Genomic DNA, 25096 nt, shown 5'->3' on the forward strand with positions numbered 1-25096 from the left:
CTGCAGATGATTCCTGATTTTTCTCCCAGAAGTGGGAAGTTTCTCCTGCTTTTATCCCACCACTAATGCTCCCATTTGGGCTTCATTGCCTCAGTTGGATTTTGGGAAAGGGGCAAAGATGAACTCTCAGCATTAGCAAAGAAATGAAGGAATTCAAAGATTTATGGATTTTAATCCTGATTTTCCAAGCCAAGAGGAGCTGGAGAAAAGCTTTTCCTGGTACTGAGGGTGGGTGGGAGCATCATCCTCAGGTAGCTCCAGCTCCGACCTCTCTCCTTCTGCAGGTGAGGGACTCTCCTCCAGGCTCTGGGCTGACTTCCAGGAATTTCCAGGAGCTGCTACCCAAGGGGAATGTTGTGTGCCCAGATCCTTGTCCTGGTGGTGGCTGTGGGGCCGTTCCGAGCTGGGGGTGTCCATGAAGGTGAGTGACACCTGGGTCAGCACCTGGGGACACTTTGGGGAGGAAAATCCCTGATCCGAGTAGATTTTCCTGCTGCTGGCATGGATCCACGCATGAATCTCTCGGGGTGGAGCTGTGGTGCATTTAATTCCTGCATAGGATCCTCTTATGCTGGGATCATGTGGATAACAGAGCACCTCCAAAGGAATTCAGGACCTGAATTCCTGCTCTGGGGTTTACAGAGAAATCAGGGCTCTGCTCAGTGTCCTGCCTCTGTTCCAGCTCCTGCTCCAGAGGAAAGTGGGGAGAAAGGGAAAACAAAGCCTATCCGGATTACTTCTCTGAATTCCAAGGCCTGGTTCCAGCCACCACAGAGGAAATGGGAGAGGAAAAGCCTCAAGGAAGCCTTAAATCCTTCTCCTGCTTTTTAGGGAATTGGGATGGCACAAGGATTCACCTCCCTAGCTCCATGCAGGCCCACAAAGTTTTTGGGGATCAGAGGCTGGATCCTAAAAGCAGGAGGATAAAGAATTCCAGGGAAGAGTCTCATGGATGACCCAGGGTGTATTTTTGGTGTTAGGGGGGGAGATCCTTGGGAGCATCCTTCAGAGCTCCTGGGATGGTCCCAGGCCAGGTGGGATCCTCCTTTTTCCAACAACCCCCAGGTCTGGAGGTGCAAATCCATCTTAATCCGTTAAATTCAACAAGGAGTTAATGGAATCCTCAGCATCACCTCGGAAATTAACTTGATTAAGCTGCTGTCCATCAATTAACCAATAAACTCGACTCTAATGCTGTTTAATTCAGAGCTGGGAGCGGGGCAGTAAATCAACGTTTGGAGATGTCTCTGGCAAAGCTGTGATGGATGGAATGGGATCGTTTTGGAGGAGCATGGAAAATTCTAAATCCAATCCTATCCCTCTGTAATTAATAGAGCTGTCCAGATTGGGATTTTCTCCAGAAGGTACCAATCCAAATATCTGTAACATCCCACTTTCCCCACGACAGCTCCAGGTGCCTGATCCAAACAGGAATTCTGAGGTTCTGGAAACTTTTTGGGGGAAAAAAAAAAAAAGGCCTCCAGAATGGGCTGGGATTGTCACTTTATTTGGAATAGGGCACCGTCTCCCACCCTTTGGAATCCCGTATTTGTTGTTTTCCTCCTCATTATCCCTGGATGCAAATGAGGATGGGGTGAGGAAGACTCTCAAAAATCAGGATGGATGGAGGGAGCTTTCTGGGAATTTGGGATGCGGGATGTCAGTGAAGCAGCAAAGACCCCTCTGATACCAATTTTGAGGATGTTTTCCAAACCAGGGCCAAAAAAGCAGAAAAATCTGCACTTCCTGGATTAGTTCCAAGAGATGGGTGGTTGTGGATTTTGTTGGGAATTTCTTGTGGGAATGCAGGGTGTGGTTAAACCCTGGGAAGCTGCTGAAGGATTTCCAGCAGTCCCAGGGACTGGGATTTGCTTCCCTCTATTTTTCCTGGGGGAACAGGGACATCAGAATCCCAAAGCTGAGGAAAAGGAGCAGATCCAAAATGGAAGCAGTAGCTGGGAAAGGAGCTCGTGGTGATCCATGAGCAGCTGAGCTGCTTCCGAACACCACGGACAGGGAGATCTCTGGGAATGAAAATTTGAATAATTGTCTTCTATTTTTTCTCAAGGATAAGTGCTTTATATTCCAAACTTAACCCAAAAAGAGCCAATCCCTATTTTTCTGCAGTAAACAGAGTTATGTTGGGAAGAAGTCGGCGTCAGGGGGCAAAAAGCAGAATGGAAACCCCAAAACCCTTGGATAACAGCTGGAAAATTATCCCTTTTCCTGCTGGTGGGCTAAGAGGACTGATCAAGGACACAGCAATGAAAGACAGCAAAAAACCCAAATATTTCCAAGCCCTTTGGGGATCCTGCTGGTAGGAATGGGATAAAAATCCAGGGAATTGAAGATGTCAGGCTGGAACAGGTTTTCCTTGTGCAGCAGAAACCTGGGAAACACACCCAGCTCCTCTCCCTGGAAACTGGGACAGATTCGCCAGCCTGGTTGGAGCAAGTTGGGGCTGCAGAGCTACAGGTGGAAGTCAAGGCTGGGTAAAATCCAAAATGACACAGAATGGAAAAAAAAAATGGGACAATGTTGAGCCCAATCCCAGTGAGGAAGATTTAAACTCCTCCTCCAGCAGGACCTGGAATAACTGCCTTCAAGGGAGAGAAATTCCAAAGAAAATACAATTTTTCCATGTCCCTTGTAGAGTCTTTGTGAGTTTAAGCATCCCTAAAAGTCATCAGATTCCTGTCCATGAAATGGATTTATGGAATGCCTAAGAAATATGGAATTCAGGTGGGAGGGAACACTGGGAAGGGAAAAATGCCTTGCTGTTGGTTAAGGAAATTTCCCTGTAATTAAGGATATCCCCTGCCATCAGAGCCGCCATGGGATATCTGGGAAAAACTCTCTAACTGTTCATTCTTGGCACAAAATTCTGGTCATGCCCAGGGTTGGGTGGTCCCATGTCTCCATCAGTGTCCCTGATATGAATTCCAGGATGATTGATGGGATGGCAGAGATGCCACATTCCTGGATTTCAGCTATGGGTAGCTCAGGGGTCTGTGTGCGGCTCTGGGAATGTGGAATCCACAGGCTTGGGATTCCACACTGGAATTGCCTTGCTTCCAGAGTGCCCTCCACATCTGATGCTCTGATGGAGCTGGGATCTGGAGTTTGTGCTGAAAATTGTGGAATAATTGGAGTTGGAAGGGGCCTTTTAAAGGTGATTTAGTCCAGTCCTGCCATGGACAGGGACCTTCCACTATCCCAGGTTGTCCTGGCCTTGGACATTTCCCAGGATGGGAAATCTCTGGATAAGAAACACACAAATGAGGAATGAGGAGGAAATTAAGGAGAACATAACACCTGTTACTGTGGGAAGCACCTAAACACAGTGTCTCCATCTCCTTCCCTTCAGTGTCCTGGGAATTCAGGTGGCTCTGGGGGCGGTTTCCCTCATTCCATGAGGTGTGGGATGAGCCTCCCTGTCCCTCTTGCTCCCCAGCCTGCAGGACAGCAGAGGTGGCTGACATCCTGTTCCTGGTGGGGCAGTCGGAGGACACAGGGAAGGAAAGCTCCCAGCTGCTCCAGGATTTCATTGGGAGCGTGGCCAGATCCTTCGAGAACGGGGAGATGGGAAGAGGAGGTGTCCGGCTGGGCCTGGCTCTGTATGGGGAGACACCAAGGTGGGTCTGACCATCCTCCTCCAGCCACGCCTGGGTTCCTGGAATCCAGCTCGTGGATGAGGAGCTTCTGCAGCTCTGGGGAACCTCTGAACCCTCAGCAGAGTCATCCAGAGGTGCTCAGTCACAGGGAATTCTTTCAGGGTGGGAAGGTTGGGTTTAGCATTCAAATTCCAAGTTTTAGGTCCTGGGTTATGGCGCCACAGTCTGGGACTCGTTCCCTGCACTCCCCTGACCACCGTGAAGAGAACTTCTTGGCACGAGTTAAGTCCATGGAATGGTTTGGGTGGGAAGGGACCTTAAGGACCATTTCATTCCAACTTTCTCAGCCAGGGACACCTTCCCCTATCCCAGGGTGCTCCAAGCCCCAGTATCCAACTTGGCCTTGGACACTTCCAGGGATCCAGGAGCAGCCACAGCTTCTCTGGGCACCTGGAAACAAAATGTCACCATTATTGCTGGTACAGCCATTTTCAGTGCATCCCTTGCTCTTTATTCCCCCATTTCTCATTCCCAGGATGAGTGTTCAGCTCACGGATTACATGACCTTCAAAGAAGTGCTGGATGCAGTTCAGGATCTCTCCTCCAAAGGCAGCAGCCTCCAAACAGGCTCAGCCCTGGCTTTTGCAGCTCAGGTCTTGTCCCACCAGGACACCCTGAGGGAGGAGGCAGCAAAGGTGGGTGAGCTCCTGAGGTCCAGGAAGCAGCTGGATCATCCCAGAATCCTAGGATGGTTTTGATCATCCAGTGCCACCCCTCTGTCATAGGCAAGGACATCTCCCACTGTCCCAGGCTGCTCCAAGCCCCAATATCTAGCCTGGCCTTGGACATTTCCAGGGATCCAAGGGCAGCCACAGCTTTTCTGGGAATTCCATCCCAGACAGGAATTCTTTCTCAATACCTCATTCATCCCTGCCCTCTGGCAGTAGGAAGCCATTCCCACTTTGTCCCATCACTCCATGATCTTGCAAGTTGTCCCTCTCCACAGGGAAGAATTCTTTCCTAGTATCCAGTCCAAACCTAGACCTCCCTTAGGAGCTGCCCGTGAGGACTCATAGGGGTGAATCCTCTCCCTGTGCTGGCAGGAATTTCCTCTTGGAGTTCCTGGCCCAAGCAGAGCTGAGACACAAGGGCAGGAGGGCCATGCAGAAAAGATCCTCAGAGGAGCAGCTCTGCTCCTTCCCAGCTCACGGGAATGATTCCGTGTGAGTTTCCTCAGAGGTGTTGGGTTTTTCAAGGATTTCATTCCAAGAGAGGGATTTCATCGGTGTGAAACCCCACAGCTCTCACCATGACCTCCTGATCTTATGCCCATTTCTTTCCTGGCTCTCATCCCAACTCTTGCAGGTGGTGGTTCTGATCACGGATGGGAACTCCAGCGATTCCGTGGAAGAGGGAGCCCAGATCCTGCAGGATGGGGGGGTGACAGTGTTTGCTGTGGGTATGTGTGGCCACCAAAACCTCTGTGTGACCAACCCTCGTTCTTCTCCCTGGGGAATATTCCTGATTCACAGCACCCCCTTCCTAAAAAACTGCTCCTATCCCCAGGCTCAGCCTTTGGAAACCACTGCAAGCCCAGGAAAATTGTTGTGCTCATGGATATTTTTGTTGGTTTTATCAATAACTGATTTATTCAGTAGGAATCTGTGCTTTTGTATCTGTCAAAGCCACTTGGGAATTCAGAAGGAGTTCAGTAAATGGCTCCATAAAAGTCAAAATGTTTTGACATGACGTTTAAAACAAAAACAATTGAAAATGCTTTTGCTTCTGAAGGTCTCTCTTAATGGGGTTCAGAGAATGACTCAACAATGTCCCTCAGAATAATTCCATGAGCCAGGAAAGGTTCCACTGTCCCCCCCACCCCAGTCCCCAAGACTGAAATTCTACTAGTCAAATCCTTCCCTTTCCCAAATATTTCTGGGAATGACAGGAATTCAGGTGGTGGGGTTTCAATAAAAAGAGCAACCAGGTCGAGTTGAACCAATGTGAGGTGAAAACTGGGGAAGGATTGCTTTATTGGGTGAGTTGTTCCCTCTTTGTTTTGGTTCAATCACAGTAACACCCTGGAATTTTCAAACAGCCTTCCAAAATCCCATTGTCTGCTCAGCACAGGAATGTCTCTGTATCCAATGGGAAGAACAAGGCTGGATCCTGCCTTTTTCCTTTTTTTCTCCCATCTCTCAGCAGTGAGACAATCTCTATGACACCCCTGGACAAATCCTGACCTCTTTTCCCTGGTGGAAGAGGTTTCCTCTGCTTCCCCCATTGAGCTTGAGACTCCATTCCTTGTTCCCTCCTTTTCCTTGGCAGCACAACCCAAAATTGGTGTCAAACTCAAAGCCCAGCACGTTGCTCCCCCTTTCCAAAGCCTGCCCTGCCCCATGGATGATGTTTGATGTCTTCTTTTCCTGCTCTTTCCCTCCCCTAGGGATTAAGGACGCTAACAAGAAGGAGCTGGGCAGGATTGCTTCAGATCCCACTGCGGAGCACGTGCTTTACGTGGAAGATTTCCAGCTGCTCCCAGATGTGGCTCCCAAACTCTCTCGGAGGCTCTGCTTCACCGCCTCAGAGCCACCACGCCCTGCCAAGCACAGGGTGCAAGGTGTGTCCAGGTTTTCCCTTGATCCTGCTTTCCCTCTGCTCAAACCAATCTCTGGATGTGCTTCCATGGGGATGAACTTCCCACATCCCTCTGAGGGAGCTTGAGGGGTTGGGTGATCCTAGAGGAGCAGCCAGCTCATGGAGCAGCTCCTGCTTTGGGACAGTGGTCCTGGGTGTTTTTCTCATGGCTGCCTCTCCATGGTTTGTTTAGGGATACCAGATCCTGGGAATTTTGATCAAATAAAAGGAGCAGCAATGGGATGGAGCAGCATTTCTGTTCCATGGGGTATTCCATTGTTGGATTGTCACAGGGAATTCTGGCAGCACAATTTGGGGTATGGGAAAGAACTGAGTTCCCTGATGAAGACGCAAAGAGGAGATTTCCAAAGAGATGCAGATCTCTCCTCCAATATATCCTGACACGGCAGTGAATCCAGAGGTGATGACACTGAATTCCTACCCCTTCTTGGTTCATGAGAAGCCGAAGCTCCTAGAAATGGGAAGAGCTTCACCTGAGACTGTAAAGGGTCTCTCTTTTTTTTGGCTTCTTCTGTGGTTCTGAAGTATTTCAGGGCTTCCTGTGACATTCCATGGAAAATCCAGGCTTCCTGTGGCATTCCATGGGGAGTCCAAGCTTCCTGAAAGATTTCTCCAGTGTCAGGAGGGAGAAGGGCAGGGAGGAGATGCTGCCCCATGCATTAACCAGGTGTTCACTGAGGAAGTGTAACCAGAACCAATTTTGGTTTCCTGCTATCAAAAAAACAGCAAAAAAATTCTGCTGGAGTATCTCCTGTCTGGAAACAGATCCCAAGTGTTCTTGTGCTCCCAACCTGAGCGACACCCACAGCTTTCTCTGTGTGGAATGCGTTGGCTCCATCCATGAACTTCCATGTGTGGTGGAATCCAATCCAAACTCTTTCCTTTGTGTTTTTGCAGATGAGCAGATCCTGGGTCCACGGGAGCTGCGTGTCAGTGAGCACAGCCACAGCTCCCTGAGGCTCTCATGGGTGGCAGCCACGGGCAGGGTGACAGGGTATTGTGTCCATGTCCACCCCTCTCTGCCACCAGGGCAGACAGAGTCAGAACACCAGCAGCAGGTAGGGTCATGTCCCCATTTTCCAGGGCACCAGTTGGGTTTCAGTCCCCAGTGCTGGGTTGCAGTCCCCAGTGCCGGGTTTCTTTTCCCAGTTTTTTGGGGTTCATCCCTATGTTGATGGCACAGCCTGGTTAGGATATGCCACCATGTCCTTCAGCCATCCTTGTGAGAATGGAACTGGTAGGAATTCCTGAGGGTTGAAGTGAAGGTGTAGATCTCCCATGGTATCTGCCAGTCCTCATTGTTGGGTTTCAGTTCTCAGTGTTGGGTTTCCTTTCCCAGTTTCCACCATAGGATCCACCAGTTGAAATTCCCAGTGTTGGGTTTCAGTTCCCAATGCTGTGGGGTCATGCTTGGTTAGGAGGTGGCACCCAATCTTCCCAATGTCCAATCCTTTTTCTCCTTATCTTTTTGATGCCACCACTCAATCCCATCCAGCCTTCCTGGCAGCGTCTCCTGCTCCTCCTGCTGCCAGAGTTGTTCATTTTGGTAAGATCTCCATGGGTTTGGGGATTTTCCACGTCCTTGTGTGTGGGATAATGCCGTGTGCTCCATCTCATCCCACACCACACAAAGTTTGAGAGTAAGACTGAAGGGTAGAAGATGTTTGCCCTAAAAACTTTGATTCCTAATAATAGAATAGAGCTATGAAAGCTTAAATTATTAAGGTGAAGATTATTAATTATATTAATTATTAAAATTGTATTTGTCTGGAATGATCATCCTTGGCAGCTTCTGTGTTTTCCCTGTTATTACAAGATCCTGAAGTTCTGTTTCTATCTCTTGCCCTCAGGTTACATCAAAATTTCCTTCTCTGAGATTAAAAGGAACTGTCTCGGTTGTTTTTCCTTCATTTTCTGCAAATGAATTTGAGATCACCTTTACCCTTAATGCTCTCTCCATGTTTTATTTCCTGGGTTATTCCATGGGCTAGTCCACAGTTTGAGGATCACATCTGGGTGAGGGTTTTAAGAGGCTCCTGCTCATGGAAGTCACCTTGAGCAGGTGTGGAAGGTGACCTGATGTTCTGCTGCGGTGGTGTGACGGTGTCCCTTGTCCCCCCGTGTGACAGATGGACGTGGATGGGGGCACAACCACGGTGCTGGTGACAGACCTGAAGCCCAGCACCAAATACGTGCTCACGGTGAGGGCCAGGTATGGAGGAGACCTTGGGGAGCTGGCAGCCATCAAAGGAAAAACAAGTGAGTGTCCCTGGGCCATCCCTGAGGAAAATAACACCTCAAAGCTGGAGGGGAGGGGAGGGGAGGGGAGGGGAGGGGAGGGGAGGGGAGGGGAGGGGAGGGGAGGGGAGGGGAGGGGAGGGGAGGGGAGGGGAGGGGAGGGGAGGGGAGGGGTGGATGGATGGATGATTGATTGATGGATGGATCGTGGCATGGTGGCACGGATTTGGAGCTTCAAAGTGTATTAGAGAAGTTCCTGATGAGTCCTGAGGTGCAGAAAGGACTCCTTGGTTTTCCAAAGTCCTCCAAGAGGAGCCTGGATGGAATCACAGCCCCCACTTGTCAAAGGATTAAACCTGAGATGTTATAGAGGTGTGGTGGAACCTTTGTCCAAGGGTTAAATATGGCAAACCAGGTGTATTTATATTAAAATTAATGCTTTATTATGATAAATTAGTAGATAAAAAGACGTTGATAAGAATTATTTATTACACAGTAGAGAAGGTAAAACTACCAGGATAGGACAGAATTGTGCACTTTATCAAAGTAATTATAAGACAGTAATTAAATTAAAGCAATTATATTAAAGTAATTGTAATAAAATTAGTTTAATAAAAACCCCAATTATTGGAGTAGAGATTGAGGTCACTCACCCAGACCAATGTCCAGGGACAGATCTCTTCTGCTGACCCTCAAAGGGTGACTTTGAGGGGTGTCCCCAGCCAGAGGAGGAATCTCACTTCCCAAGAAGGGATGTGGGGATGTGCCAGGAGAACATTTGAATGTGGGACTGGACTTTTATCATCTCTGCTTTTAGGGGTTTTCAGAGTTTAAGGGATTCACTAATCCCACTCACATCCCCGGATGAAGCTCCACTCCTGCTTTGCCAGAGGGATTTTATAAGGAATTATTCCTTCCCCTCCCTGTCTCTTGTTCCTCCCTACACCCCCTGTGATGTCTGGAATTGTTTGTCTTCTTGAGGGAAGATCTCTGACAGGATGAATAAATAAAGCTCCTCAATGAGGTTTGACTCATCCATACTTGCCAGGAAAAAAATGGAATGTCTTTATGGGTGGAAATAAAGCCATTTGATCTCTCCTCTTATTATCCCAAACACTAAACCAGAGGCAGGAGCTGTAAATCTGTCTGCCATGGCTGGCTGGATCCAAACGGGCTCCTCTCCCTTGGAATTGTGGCTGTGGGAGCAAAGTAGGGTTTGAGTCGTGGCTTTGGTTCCTGCTCAGTCTGCAAGAACAGCAGAGTTTCCCCTGCCTGGGGCAGATTTCCTCTGCTCACGAGGGGATATTTCAGATCCCAGCACCATTCCCAGAGAAAACTCCCAAACTTTGTGCCTTGGGATGTTTCACCCCTATTTTCAAGTGGAAAAAGGGTTGGTAGGAGGGGGATTGTTGGTTTTAAGGAATCAGCTGAGGGAGAGTTGGTGCTTCTCCTCTTTTTGTCTCTCTGTCCTGGAAGACAAAAGATTTTCCAAGGATCTTTTCCATTATTCTGGCACTGCCACCTCCATTTCTGCCCTATTTTTGTGTTCCCACAGCTCCTGTGCCTCCAGTCACCAATTTCCGTGTGGTAGAAGAAGGACTTTTCAGCCTCAAGGTGGCTTGGACACCTCCCCTGGGGAAACTGGAGGGCTACAAGATCTACATCCCCAGGGGTGAGCTCTTAATTAATTTTTCTTGGCGTTTGCTTTAAAAGGAGCAGTGATCCAAGGACAGGGAAGGTGCTCTTAACTCCTGGCATGACTCTGGGAAGACTCCAGGAGAGATTTTTTTCCAAATATTGTGGTTCATCCAGGATAGAGGAGAGTCCTTGGAAGGACTTTTCCTTGGAAGAACAAGCCGAGGATCATGCTGTGAATTCCTTGTTTGCCCTGGTCCATCCAGATGTTTTTCCCACTCAAATGCCTGCTCTGGTGGGGATTTGGGATGAGTTCAAGCTTTTGGGATGCCTCCCACTCCCCTGTTGGAATCTGTGGGACAGCACAGCCAGAATTCCAAGCAACACCACATGGATTGGGAGACTCCAACCTGAGCCATCTCCATGGTGTGAAGACCTCTGGGATTTAGCCTCATGGAAAGGCTTCACCCATTGCAGTATTAAGCAGATGAGACTTCATATTATTTTATGTAGAAAAAGCTGATTTTTTACTGCACAGTTTATATTTTTATAGGATTAGCAGAAGGCACTGTGTTAGATTTAATCAGCAAACAACGCATCGATACTCAGTTTATAGGTTGGTAAATGACATTTTGCATATTTCTCAAACCTCTCTATTTTTGGTTAGTTTACATTTTTTTAAAATTGTTTTTCATGGGGCAGATTTCTTGGTTTTTTTTCTCCACAAGAACACTTTATTGTGCTGACTTTCATTCTTAAGATTCTTTCTCATTAGTTGGTAATTTAGCAGAGCAAGGCCTCACTTTGTAAAGCCTTTCTTTCATAAGATATTACCTATATTAAACATCCACCACCCCTTTTCTCCTTCATTTTGCAGCCAACAAGCCCGGAGTGACCCTTGAGCAGATCCTGCAGGGCGATGTGTCTTCCCACCTGCTGGAAAACTTGCAGGAGGACAGGGAATATAGCATTAGCATCTACGCCGTGTACCCTGAGGGCCCGAGCCAGCCCGTGGCTGCTCTGGGGAGGACATGTAAGAGCTGTGACCTCATGGTTGTATCCCTCATCTACCAGTATTAGGGTTTGGGTTTTTTTTAATTTTTAATTTTTTAAATTTTTTAAAAACTTTTAATTTTTTTTAAATTTTTTTTTTAATTTTTTTAAATTATTTTTAACTTTTTTTCAATTAGAGTTGGGATTGAAAGTACGAGATACAGATTCTGGTGTTTTTTAAGTTGTTTGTTAATTTTTATTTACGGTATAGTGAGCGTCATAGTACTTCTAGTTGATAAGTTAAAAGTGAAGAAATGGAACTATGTTTTGTTCATTGCGAGGTTTTTTAAAGTTAAGTAGTATAATTAAAAGTTAACACTTATATTGTTGATGCTTTTTGACCTAATGATTAAACACTCATGACCTGCAGTGTGGCACTTTTTATCTAATTAAAAAATATTTGTTAAAACTAAGAAGAAGAAGAAGAAGAAGGAACAAGAAGGAGGAAAAACTAATGCCTTAAAAACTTCCATCTTGTCCTATACTTATTATTATATTTTACAACTTGAAATTTCAAACCCTTCACCGTGTGATGTTGCACACTTCTGTTTAAACTACACCCCAGTGATTTCAACTCTACTACTTAATTTTGGAAGCCTTCTCCAAGGCGTCAAGCCAAAAGTAGTGCTTTTCTGAGGGTCAGTCTCTGACAGCACAGAAAGTTCACAATCCCAGGCTTTAGGGTTCCAGCACACCAAGACCTTCCCAATTCCATCCTAACTCTTCCCTCATGGACATCCTCAATGCTGACCTGAAGTTTTGGGGAATGTTGGAGATGATTTTCTCTCCTGTTTTGCACCCACGCCTCACAAGGTTGGTGCTCGGAGATGTTTGGTTCTATTCAGTCACAGGTTGGGCTGTTCTACCTCTGGTTTATGGGATGCCCCTGGGCAGGAGCTCCTGGAAATCCCTTAAAAGAATCATTAAGGCTGGAAGATCCCTCTAGGAGCCCCAAATCCAACCATCCCCAGCACTGCCATGTCCCCAAATACCACATCCATGTGGCTTTGAAATCCCTCTAGGGATATGACTCCACCACTCTTCCAATGCCTGATCCATGAAGAAGTTTTTCCCAATATCCAACCTAAACCTCCCCTGGCAGAGCTCAAGGCCATTCTCTCTCATGCTATCCCTCATTCCATGGGAGCAGAGCCCCATCCCACCTGGCCACCTTCTTCTGGGTGTTCCCTTCACCCACGTGAGCCGGAGGAACATTCATGGAGAATCAGCAAAGTCCTGCACTCCCAAGTGGATGCTCTGAAATTTTCTTCCCTGTCCTCCTTCCAGTGAAGCTCCTGCCTGTGGAAAACCTCCTACTGCAGAACGAGACCATGGACACGCTCCAGGCCCGGTGGAGGCCTGTCCGTGGAGCAACGGGATACAGGCTCACCTGGACATCAGCAGGTAAGGACACAGGGATGGGATACAGGCTCACCTGGACATCAGCAGGTAAGGACACAGGGATGGGATACAGGTTCACCTGGACATCAGCAGGTAAGGACATAGGGATGGGATACTGGCTCACCTGGACATCAGCAGGTAAGGACACAGGGATGGGATACAGGCTCACCTGGACATCAGCAGGTAAGGACACAGGGATGGGATACAGGTTCACCTGGACATCAGTAGGTAAGGACACAGGGATGGGATACAGGCTCACCTGGACATCAGCAGGTAAGGACACAGGGATGGGATACAGGCTCACCTGGACATCAGCAGGTAAGGACACAGGGATGGGATACAGGCTCACCTGGACATCAGCAGGTATGGACACAGGGATGAATTCAGGTTCACCTGGACATCAACAGGTATGGAGAGGGATGGGGGTGTGTATCACTGAGCAGGGCATGGAATGGTGGGAGCTGTGAGATTCCTAAGGTGTTGGATGCACATTGCATTGGATTGGATTGCATTGGATTGGATTGCATTGGATTGCATTGGATTCCATCTTTGTCCTGACAGAATTGGGGGTTTTTTGGGATCTGTGACTGGTGGAATTTTCTCTGCCATGGATGGCAAACTTCCTGCTTTGGCTCTGCATGAAGCAGTCTGGTGGATATCCTGTCTTGTTACATGGAATTAGTATTCCATGGATTTACTGGACCTGAGGAGCCTTGGAATAGCTGAGAGGAGCTGGGAAAAGCCTCCCTGCAGAGCTGCACAGCCCCTGAGTATTTGGGGTCACTGCTTTTTTGGGGGACAACTGAGTGAGTGATTTTTGGGGGGACAGCCTGGAAGTGCCTGAGCTCGTTGCTTTTCTCTCTGCAGCACTAAAACCTAGCTGGACCCCCCAGAATCCTCATTTTTAGGCAAATTTGGGCATTTGGAGACATATCCATCTTTGCAGCTGGAGCTTTTCCCCTGCCCTGAACCCAAAGATATTTTCCTTGGTGCTGGGAGTGAGAATTTCTGGTTTGATGGCAGATTTTGGCCTTGGGAGGTTGATGTTTCTGGGGCTCAGGGATTTCAGGACACCTGGGCTCTATCCCAGGCTTTGAATCAAAACTACATTTTCCTCTCCTGGTTATGATGGAATGAGACATCTCCCACCAGGACAGGGGAGGGGGAGTGATTAGTGGGAGAACAGCTCCAAAGGTCACCAGGAGGGAAAAATCTTCACAGGGATCACATAAAACAGCTTCTATGGCTTTGTAATGAATTTTTCTCATGGCACACCCCAAAACTCAGCAGTTTGCCCAGGCTGTGCCCAATATCCCAGCTAGGAAAGGAGCTTAGTCTGGGAGTGGGGACACCGAGGGGACAGTGGGACAACCTCCTCAGGTAGAACTTCCACCACGAATTTCCAGCTGTTTTTCACCTGGTACCAGCTCACCCCAATTCCAGGGGTGGAAAAATCCCAAGGGCAGCCCCCCCAGGCCTCTGGGTCCTCTTCCCACACTCCATCCCAGCTCAGGTTTAGGGATGTAGTGATGGGATCCAGATGCTGTTGCCCATCCCAAGCATGGGAGGGGTTTGGTTCTCCTCGTCTGACTTTTAAAACCGGGATTAGATAAACACAGACTAGAACTGGGAGCTGTGGAGATGGGGGATGTGGAGAGCAGGTGGGAAAAGGGGGATGTGGCTCCGGGTGCTGCTCGAACAGAAAATGGGTACGTGGCACCATCCAGTGACCAAACTGAGAAAGGCATTTCCACTCTTTTAGAGGTTTTCCTCAACATCCTGCTACCTGCATCTCCCTGCCCCTGGGAATCAGGGGTGGATCCACAGGAATTCGGTTTTAACTCTTCTCCTCCTGGGTATGTTTAGCTGAGCTGGGTTTAGCCCACGGCAAGGACATTAAAACTGGGTTTTTGGGCATCGCTGTCTTCAGTTCCTGCAGGGAAGGCAGAATTACTTAAGCACGGAGTCACCCAGGGCTGGGAAGGGTCTGAACTCTTTTATGGGATCACTCCCAGACCCCAGCATGCCCAGGTTGGGGTTTTCCTGGTTTATTCCCTTTGCTTTGCAAATCCATGAGTTGTCTCGGTGATCCCTGAGCTCTTCCCAGGTGGATGTGTATGACTTCCACCTGCAGCCACCTGGGGTGGTCCTGGCCTGAGCCAGGGGACACCGTTTCCCTTCACAGAGGGCAGCATCCAGGACGTGACCCTCGGCAGCTCCTACAGCTACTACATGATCCAGGGGCTGGAGCCAGGCACGGAGCACACGGTGACCATCAACCCCATCTTTGGGGACATTGAGGGGCCAGTGGTGACCGGCAAAGCGACCACAGGTGAGTGCCCTGCAGCAGAGGTGGCATTCAGCCCATGCAGACACAGGGGTGCTGGCACAGAGTTGGTGTCACTTCTGTCGCTTGTTGGATGTGGGGGCCTCTTTGAAGTTGTTGGGTGGAACTGGGCAACTCTTCTGCCTTGCAGTGGCATCCAGCAGTGTCCAGATGCTGAAAGTGAGCGAGATTTCCATCAACAGCCTCCTGGTGTCCTGGGATTTGGTCACGGGAGCCACCGGGTACAGGGTGGCCTGGGGTCCAACACCAGGTGAGATCCGTCTCTGCTCTCCCTGGAATGGAAAGAACCTCAGGAATGGTGGGAGTAGCACAGGTCCAGTTCATGAACTGCTCCGAGCACCCTCTCCCACAATTCCAGAGCGTGAACTGAAGCCAGGGATTATTCCCAGCCCTGAGGCCAACACAGAGTCCCCAGGAAGGAGACAGGAGCATTCCCAGATTCCTGTGCTCCCTGGATGTGAGATGGTTAGGATTCAGTTCCTCTCAGCTGGTTTTGGGTCATTTAGGTATTAAAATTCCAAAATAAATAACCACAGGAAAACTCTCCCTTGCCCCGGTGAACACATGGAATCCCAGCATCACTGAGGCTGGAAAAGACCTCCAAGTCCAACCCGTGCCAAATCCCCACCTTGTGATGGAAGTGCCACCTCCAGGAATTCCTTGGACACCTCCAGGGATGGGCACTCCAGACCTCCCTGGGCAGCCCCTTCCAATGCCTGACCACCCTTTCCATGAGGAAACTCCTCCTGAATTGTCCAGGAACAGGTGTCCTCCAGCAGAGGGAACGTGGTAGATTTCCCAGGATGCAACAGAGCTGCTCTCCACACTCTTCCTCCTCCTGTGTTTTATTTTCTCTTCCAAAGAATTCTTCGGCAAGGACCGTCCCCGTCACCTGGCCCTCAGCAAGTCGGTGATGTCCCACCGGCTCCGCAGCCTGGCCCCTGACACCGAGTACATGATTTCTGTGTCTGTGCTCTTCGGCCCTGGGGAAGGCCCTGGGGTCACCACCTCGGCCAGGACGGGTGAGTGCAGGTGGGATGGTGGAGTAGCTGCTACAGAACGTAACCTCTGCGTACATGGTTCGACCTTGCACATCCCTGACTGCGTCTGGAGTGCTCTGGGCTTGGGAGGAGCTTCCGATTCATAAGGTCCCAGACTGGTTGAGGCTGGAAGGGTTGGAAGAGTTGGAAGGTTTGGAAGGGAAGGGTTGGAAGGCTTGGAAGAGTTGAAAGAAATGGAAGGGTTGGAGGAGTTGCAAGCCCATCTTGTTCCAAGACCTTCCACTATCCCAGGTTGCTCCAAGCCCCATCCAACCTGGCCTTGGACACTTCCAGGGATGGAGCAGCCACAACTTCTATGGGAAACCTGTGCCAGGGCCTCGTCATCCTCACAGCCAGGAATTCCTTCCCAAAATCCAACCTCAACCTGCTCTCATTTAGTTTAAAGCCACTCTCCCTCATCCAAAGTCACTCCCCAGTGCTGAAGTGCCCAATCTGCACTCACTGAGCTTCCAGGTATCCCAAAATTCACACCAGTATTAAGTCTTCAACATTGTTGGAATCCTTCCTGGAAAATAGGAAATCTGGGTAAAATTTGCTGTAGGAAAACACAGGCAGATAAAGAGGGTGGAATATCCTAGAGCAGTCCTCTTAGCTTGGTGATAAGGGGTGTCTCCTTCCTCAAAGAATTCCAGAATTCCCAAGGAGTCCTTCTGGGAGGACCAGATTCCCTGGACAAGAGGCAGCAGATGCAAATCCTTTGCATAAAACAGGGAAAGTTAATGGACAAACCTTGTCCCTCTCCCTCAGACTTCTGGTTTGCTACCCTGGGAGCAGGGGAGAGGCAGCACCACTGGCCCAAAAGCAGAGGTGGGATTCTTGGAAGAGGTTCCAAAGTGGCAGCAGGCGGCTGGAAACCCTGGAATACAACATGGAGAAAATGTTCTGACCCTTGTGAGGAAGGGAACAGGGAATATTCAGCATATGGATCTGGGATATGGATCTCCTTACTCCATGGATCCCTGTGCTGCCTGGCCTGGCCCTACTCTCACTGGAGCTGGGGCAGAACATGCTCCTTGATCACCTCAAGGAGTGGTGTCTCTCCAGGGGAAGATGAGGAGACCCCAAGGATAAGCAAAGATACCATTTTTAGAACTTTGATATAATTTTGACTCATTAACGTGTCAATTATGAGCCTTTGGACAGGAATTAGGACACTCCTGGTGTTGTCCCCATCACCCTGGCCTGTCCTGGCCTTGCTCCCACTGGATCTAGGGCAGAATGTGATCCTTGATCACCTCAAGGAGTGGTGTTTCTTGAGGTGAGGATGAAGAGACCCCAAGGATAAGCAAAGATGCCATTTTTAACCCTTTGATACAATTTTGACTCATTAACGTGTCAGTCATGAGCCCTTAGGCAGGAATCAGGACACTCCTGGTGTTGTCCCCATCCTGCAGCTCCTCTGGGATCTGTCTCCAACTTCAAGGTGATGTCCCACACCAGTAACAGCCTGTCCTTGGCCTGGAGTGCCACAGCTGCCGCCACCAAATTCAAACTCACCTGGAGCCCTGTGGGAGCAGGAAAAGGTGAGCAGGGAAAGGACATTCCAGGCACCTTCCCAAATTTCTGACCCACTCCTGGGGATAGGAAAGAGATCCCACAACTGGGGAACTTGGTCCTGTTGGTGACGGTTCCTCCTCTTTGTTTTCATGCTTTTATTGATGGAGATAATCCCCAGAGCTCTGGGACAGCAGTGCAGAAATTCCCTTTGGAGGAAGGCAGTGAGCTCCAGGCTCTGAAATATCCCTGTTTTTCCAGGAAAACAGGTTGCCAGGACTCGGTACCTGGGCAGCAGAGTGTTGGCTCATCGGATTGACCACCTGGTGCCCAACACCCTGTACAGGGTCAGTGTCCGGGCTGTGTTCAGCAGGACCGAGGGGCCAGAGGTCATCCTGACTCACCACACAGGTAAGTCCTGCTGGAAAAGCCCTCCTTGAGTTGGGATGCAAAACTTGGATCGCTCTTGGGCACGGGATTGACTTGGTTGGTCAGAGCCTGGTGATAAAAACACCAAAGTTTTGGGTTCAGTCCTCATGCTCATCCATCTGAGAGTTGGGCTTTGTGATCCTGGTGGATCCAACTCAGGATATCCTGTGGATGGTGGAGGCACGAGCAGCCCTCACTGCTGGTGGCAATAATCCATGGCTGTTCCTATGGCAGAGAGTGGGCATGTCCTTCTGACATGTTGGACAATCCTGGATTTATCAACACAATTCCCAGGGTTATTTATCCACAACCACCTCGGGAATGCAGGAGCCTCTTCACAGGCACCACCCAGGATCACTCACCAGCCTTCACTCTTGAAGTTTTGGGAATTCCTTGGACTGTGCCTCTTTCAGCACAGAGTTCTGCCTCCTTTCAGTGTCTTTTTCACCTGAGTCCATCTCAATGAGTTTTTCATGGAATTTGAAGATGTGTCTGGATGATCCATCCTCTCTTGGAGCTCTTCTCGTGTCCCTCTGTGTGTCACCAGTTTGGTGTGGCTGGTAAGAGATGAGGATGAGATTACTCAGCCTGGAATCCATGGAACCATTAGGACTTTCAGCCTGGCATCCTGGATAATGTTTGGAAAGTAGATATTGAATGAATGCCCAAATTTTCTTCCTCCACCACAGCTTGGAGCCATGGTGCTGCTCTGGGACTGAGCTGAAATCTTATCCTGGTTCCTTTTTCCAGCTCCTTCTAGAGATTCCAACACCATCCTGACCATTCAGGACCTGAGGGTTACCGACACCGGTGTAAACACTTTGAATCTGGCTTGGAAAAGACTTCCTGAGATAAGTCACTACAAGATATCCTGGGAGCCATCCGATGGTAAAAATCCCCATCTGTTGGTCAGGGAAGCCACAAAAATGGGGAATTTGGCTGAGGAAATTCCTTTTTCCATGGGTGGTCGGGGTAGGTGGGGACTTTAATGTCTACAGGGACAGGCTGAACTCCTCTAATTGAGCCCTGAGCTAAGCTTTAGGCTCTAACCAGGAATATAACTATAATCAGAAACCACTCCCTGAAACCATGAAAAAGGAGGAAGATGAGCACTGAAGGAGTTACCACCCAAAATCCTCCATCTTGTCCCATACCTGTTACTATATTATAAAAACCTCAAAGTTAAATCCCTCCACCATGTGAGATTACACACTTCTATTTAACTACACACCTGTAATTTTAACTCCATCACCCAAATTTGGAAGTTTTCTCCAAGGCCTCAGGTCAAAAACAGTGTTCTCCTGGGGGTCAGTGCCAGAAAGCAGAGAAAGCTCAAAAATCCCAGGTTTCTGGGATCCAACACTTCCTTTTCCATGGACTCCACAGATTTTTTTGGGGATGTCTCCTCTCAGGTGACTCGGAATCCTCCCAGCTGGTCCCAGCAGAGGCTGTTTCCTTCACGATTCCCAAACTGAAGGAAAACACCACGTACACCATCTCTGTGTCTGCAGTGGGAAAGGGACAGGAGGGAAACCCCACGGTCCTCACAGCGAAAACCTGTGAGTATGGGATTCATGGATTGGGATAAGAGCATCTCCATAGGGGAGTGAGAGAAAAAAGAGCAATTTTGGCTGATGGACACCTTATTCATGGAATTCCAGAATGTTTTGGGTTGGAAGGGGCCTTGAAGATCACCTGCTTCCATCGCCTTCCATAGACCAGGTTGCTCCGAGCCCTGTCAAGCCCAGCCTTGTTTCATCTCAGATCCCACCAAAAAACAGGCATTGATCCTTTCTTCTTATTACAGAGGAATATTGGGATTTCCCTGTCTCCCCCTGCCAATAATCCCTATTTTTGGGGGCACATTATCTTGGAATTCCCTCTTTATGCAACATCTTGACCATTTCAAGCAGGTAAAGGCCAATATCTCGCAGGAGTTGTGCCAAAACAGGCAGGTTTGGAGATGAAACCAAGGAGAAAGTCAGGGATGTGGAATCAATACTGGGATTTCAGGGAGCATCTGGGGAAAAAAAATCACAGGAAAATCTTCATTACCCATCCCAAAAACTCGGATTTCAATCAGTTTAAAATCCAGACTGAAGATCTGGCAAAATTCCCACTGAATGAGAACCTGGTCTGATTCAGCTTCTTGGAAAACACCTGAAGTGCTGGAGACACTATTTCTTCTCACCACAATCATGGAATTCAGGAGACAGTAATGACCCCAAAGCTGTTTCCAGTCCCTAAGCTTTGTTCTTTGCTTTTCCAACAGTGGATTTGCCCAAAGTGACAGAATTCATGGTGCAGGAGGCCGCGGATTCCAGCGTTTTGTTGTCCTGGGATGCAGTTCCTGGAGCATCCCTGTATTTACTGATGTGGGGATTGTCCTCAGGTAACATTTGGTGCAGGAAGGAAACCCTGATCCATCTCCTGAACTCCTCTGGATCCGGTTTATCAGAAGAACCCTGGGGGTTTCCATGGGTTCCTTCATCTCAGCTTCTCCCTTTGCGTGAAAAAGAGGGAGAAATGGGAGCTGGAGGAGGCTCACAAAATGTCCCATTTGGCCATTGTAAAATCCTTGGAGGAATTAAAAAAGGAGGGGTGGGAATAGCTCAGGAAAAAAAGGAATTTTGTCATTAGCTGTGTCCCTTCCTGTCCATCAAATCCACCAAAAAAGGGTGGATTTTTGTCATCCATAAAACCTCATTCTTTTCTGTTTAAAATCTCCACTCTACTGTGGAGAGTTTTTAAAAATTTCTTAATCATTCCTCACCATTCCTTTCCTCAGATGATTTGGCTTTTCAGGATTTGCATTTTTAAAGCATCAACTCCATGATTTTTTTTCCTGGATTGGACTAAAATCCTCTTTGAATTTAGAGTTTCCTGTCCCTGTGGCTTTCACCAAAAACTTTTTTCTAGGATCAGTTCATGTCCAAAGTCAATAAAGAAACCAAATCCAACAGAATTCCCTGTGCTCCCTGCAGAGCTTTTGCAGCTACCAGGAGCTTTAGTTTTTATTTATTTAATTTTTTTTTAATTCCAAGGATATTTCAGGATTGGCAGCTCCATACCTGCAGGTTGTGTCGCTCAGGATGAACTGTCCCATGACAGCAGCATTTTTCTGGGGATAAATATTATGGAAAAGTGATTTGGGAACGGAACCTTTGGATCTCTGGGGTGATTTTAGTGATTTAAAGCAACTGTTCCCCTTCCTGTGCAGTGCTGTTCAATTATTGATCCGGAAGGATTCAGAAATCCCTGATTTCAGAGTGGTCTGAGAATGGGAAATGAATTATCCCACGTCTGGCAGTCCCCCTGTGCCCACCCTCCATCGATCCTGCTGGAATGGGTTTATAAATATTGATTTATAGCAAATCCTGACCCCACTTCTTCATAGGATAAAATTTATGCTCCTGAGTGAGCAATTCCAGTTTTTCCTTGTTAATTATCCTGGCTGCCAAAATTGGTGTATAAAAGCAATTCAGAATTTGGTCCTTATTTTTTCTCTTGATGAATTTTCCTCCACAAAACTTGATTTTTTTCCCCTAAATGAACATTATTTTAATGCACATTTTCCTTGTTCCTTTTAAAGCTCATTTAATGCCCTTTCCCCTGCTGATTCCATGCAGCCTGTCCCATTAAAAAATTGGATCCCTTTCTATTCCACCTGGGATCATTCCACCTGTGGATCAGACAAAATAAACCAGTTATTGCTATTTTGACTCGACTTCCCAAAAAGAGTGAAGGACAAGAGTTTAAGTTAAATTTCAAGAGGGATTTCACTATTTTATTTAAAGGAGGAAAACCTCCCTTCCAAAAATTTTTGTGGAGAATTGAGAACAGCAAACTGGATTTGATCTTTGGAGATCTTTTCCAACCTTAATTTTGCAAGCTGATGACAGTGGAGCAGATTATTTGCACTGATTTTATTTCTTGCCATGCAAACTGAGCTTTTTGAGTGATTCCTTTTAAAGTAAAATATTATTTCAGAATAAAAAAGGTAGAAATTCCATTTTGAATTTGAGTGTCACATCATCATTTATTATTTCTAAAGCAAAGCACTTAAGAAATGTCAATCATTATTATGACTTTTTTTCCTATCGTTATTTTAAATCAAATTCTGTGCAACCAAGTTTCTCAGTCAACTTTGATTTTGTTTTTCATCAAACTTTCCTTTCATTCCCAAAAGAGAATTTTATTTTTATTCATAAGAACTACTGGATAGAAATTGGTCTCTCAGCCTTGAGTACCACTTGCACCAAATTCCCTAAATTTTTGCATAAATTCCAATTCTTTTTTCCTTTTTAATGTACAAAATAATTGCATCTGGTTTAATACCTGACCACTGCACTTTGTAAATTATTTACTTCTGCCTCTTCTCCAAATCCCAAGAATCATCTCATCCTCAAATTCCTGTTTGCCAATAGCGATGCCACAGAAATCAGAACTACTCTCGAGTTGTTCTGGTTCCCAGTCATGTTTCTCCTGTTTTCCACAGCTCCTGCTCTTTCCCAGGAATTGTTACCAGCATCTTCGCGGTCGTATCGAGTCACAGGGCTGAACTCCAAGGAAACGTATCTGTTTTCCATAAAACCAATGTTTGGAGACTCAGAGGGACCGGAGACAACGCTCCTTGGACAAACGGGTATGAAGGATGGAGATCTGTATTTTCCAGGGAAAGCTGCTCTTGAGGCTGATTTTTGGGTTTTCTACCCTTTTTCTCTTTGCTGGAGAGTGACATCATGGCTAAAAGAGGTTGAAAATTCACTTTTTCTCTTTGGGTCCTACAGCAGGAGCTCCCATGGAGTCACCAACTGCTCCAGTGGCTCCTACACCGTTGAATATGAGAAAATCTCCATCTGGATCTCCCAGCAGTGTTGGGACCACTCCTCTCCCAGTGCCCACCAGCACAAAACTCCCAGAGCTCCCAGTATGGACCAGCACAGTGTCAGCACCGCTGACAGCCCTGCCTGGGCCAAGTGAGTGGGGGGATGATGATGTAGAAATGATGACGATGATGACTATATAGAAATGATGATGATGATGATGACGATGTAGAAATAATCAAAGCTCCCAGAAGCCAAGATTTTCTCTGATCCCAGGAGCTAAAACCAGTCGTAATTCCTTGAGTAACGAGAGTGGGCGATGTCAGGGAAGGCCCAAATCCCATAAACACGGTGAAGGCCTCAGCACCACCCTGAGGGGTGAAGGTGCTGCTGCTCACCCCAAAATTGACATCACAAGAGGTTTGGGGTTTGTTTTGTTGCTCTGAACACACAACCCCCCAGGATTCTGCTTTAGGACCCCTCAGTTTAGAGAATTCCTCTCTTCCCTCTGCAGTTTGTGGGAAGCTCAAGGCAGACGTTGGGTTCCTGGTGGATGAATCCTCGAGTATCGGCCAGAACAACTTCAATAAAGTGAAGGATTTCCTCTTCCGGATCGTTTCCTATTTTCCCAAGATTGGGCCTGAAGGGACACAGGCAAGATTTTCTTATTCTATTTCCTGAAGTTGTTTTCCTTCTGTTTTCTCCTTCAACTCAGCCCTGCCTGGAGCGGAGTCTGCTAACCCAGGAGTTGTGGAGCAGAGAGGCCAGGGAAAGACCTGTGTGGGACAAAAAAAAAGACAGGAATTATAGTCTCCTCAATGTCAGCTTTCCCATTTGGATAGATTTCCATTTCTTGGCTGTTTTCCCAAGACTGAATTATCAGGAATAAAGCAAATTCCACACGTGAAATGCTGTCTAGGTTTGCCCAGAGATCTGTCGGGTGCATATTTCCCTCTTGGATACCATTCCTGACCTCATCCAGAGTGGGAATGGTTGGGAATCCAGAGTGGGAATGGTTGGGAATCCAGAGTGGGGATGGTTTGCAATACAGAGAGGAGATGGTTGGAAATCCAGAGTGAAAATGGTTGGGAAATCCAAAGTGGAAATGGTTAGGAAATCCAGAGTGAGGAATTGTTAGAAATCCAGAGAGGGTATGGTTATGAAACCACAGTGGGGATGGTGGGAAATCCAGAGTGGGAATGGTGGGAAATCCAGGTGTGGATCCAAGTGGGAAATGTAGGATGTCCAAGCAGCTCCCTCCTCCAACAAACAGAGAACCAAAGCCCAAGGAATCACCTCCAGGGAAAATGAAGCCTGAAGGAATTAGTGCCAGCAAAGCCAATGGGAAGAATCAGTTCCTCATTTATTTGGGGTAATTTATTTAATTAATGTCATATTTAAATTAGGAAAGGAGAGTTATAGAGCTCGGTTTAAGTTAAGCAGGAAATGTGAATTTTGCGGACTCTGCTTGGAAGTTTTAGGTGAATGATGAAGTTACCCTGGATCAAGAAATAACTCTGGGAACATACAAAATTTTTGATTTTAGTGATGATCTGACTCCCTTTTTCCAGAGAATTCAACCTCTTCCCATTCCCGGTGCATCAGGCTCTGACTCGAGGCAATCTCTCCCATTTCCTGTGGATTTGGGGAATTTAATCCCTGTTTTTTGGCAGGTTGCTGTTGCTCAGTACAACGAGGAGCCCAGGGCAGCTTTTCACTTCGACCAACACCGCGACCGCAATGGAGCCCTCGGGGCAATTAAACAGCTGAGCTACACTGGAGGCAACACCAAAACAGGTTTGGGATGGGATTTGGACACCTGGCCCAGGACAGAACCTGGAAGCCAAGGAAAACATTTCTCTGCGTGCTTTGGAGCCATTTCCTTGGTGGGAACATTGTGCTCAAAGTTGTTTTAAATTTGAGAACGGGTTAAATTTAATTTTCATGAGTGGTTTTTCCAACCACTTGGTGCTTTATCCATTTATCCTGTTTTTTTCGTCTGGGTTTTCCTCATTATTTTATCATTTTTCCTGCTCTTGAGGGAAGTTTTTACACCATAAACATGAGGATGGCTGATTGGAAGCATTCTTGCATCCCAGAAATCCAGATATTTTGTCACTTTTAAAAAGCTCAGAGAGGGATGACGCTTTCCATGTTCTCATTCCCAGCTGGGTACTGGGAATACCTGGTTCCCTAGAGCAACACAACCAGGAATGGTAAATTAAAGGTGGTTAATTTTCATTTAATTTTTATAATAACTTTTTAATACAATTTATAATAATTTATAATAATTTTATAATTTAGTTTTATTTTAGCCCACTTGGCTGGAACTTGGTGCCA

The 25096-nt window shown here is 47.4% G+C and overlaps 1 protein-coding gene across 1 annotated transcript in view; it reads left to right on the forward strand.

The window, feature by feature from the left end:
• Window positions 1-351: 351 nt before the first annotated feature.
• Window positions 352-25096, forward strand: part of LOC134043806 (collagen alpha-1(VII) chain-like) — an 83588-nt gene continuing 58843 nt past the window's right edge. Inside the window, exons 1-22 of the mRNA XM_062492537.1 lie at window positions 352-421; window positions 3455-3635; window positions 4150-4309; window positions 4980-5073; window positions 6061-6234; window positions 7170-7330; window positions 8402-8531; window positions 10066-10182; window positions 11023-11178; window positions 12486-12602; window positions 14785-14931; window positions 15077-15196; window positions 15810-15968; window positions 17402-17530; window positions 17763-17912; window positions 18681-18818; window positions 19343-19489; window positions 20203-20322; window positions 22429-22575; window positions 22721-22909; window positions 23271-23410; window positions 24430-24553. Of these exons, the coding sequence (XP_062348521.1) occupies window positions 352-421; window positions 3455-3635; window positions 4150-4309; window positions 4980-5073; window positions 6061-6234; window positions 7170-7330; window positions 8402-8531; window positions 10066-10182; window positions 11023-11178; window positions 12486-12602; window positions 14785-14931; window positions 15077-15196; window positions 15810-15968; window positions 17402-17530; window positions 17763-17912; window positions 18681-18818; window positions 19343-19489; window positions 20203-20322; window positions 22429-22575; window positions 22721-22909; window positions 23271-23410; window positions 24430-24553 (3070 nt within the window). The remainder of the gene's footprint in view (window positions 422-3454; window positions 3636-4149; window positions 4310-4979; window positions 5074-6060; window positions 6235-7169; window positions 7331-8401; window positions 8532-10065; window positions 10183-11022; window positions 11179-12485; window positions 12603-14784; window positions 14932-15076; window positions 15197-15809; window positions 15969-17401; window positions 17531-17762; window positions 17913-18680; window positions 18819-19342; window positions 19490-20202; window positions 20323-22428; window positions 22576-22720; window positions 22910-23270; window positions 23411-24429; window positions 24554-25096) is intronic.

The sequence above is a fragment of the Cinclus cinclus genome, chromosome 4 (genome assembly GCF_963662255.1).
Source record: "Cinclus cinclus chromosome 4, bCinCin1.1, whole genome shotgun sequence".
Taxonomy (NCBI): Eukaryota; Metazoa; Chordata; class Aves; order Passeriformes; family Cinclidae; genus Cinclus; species Cinclus cinclus.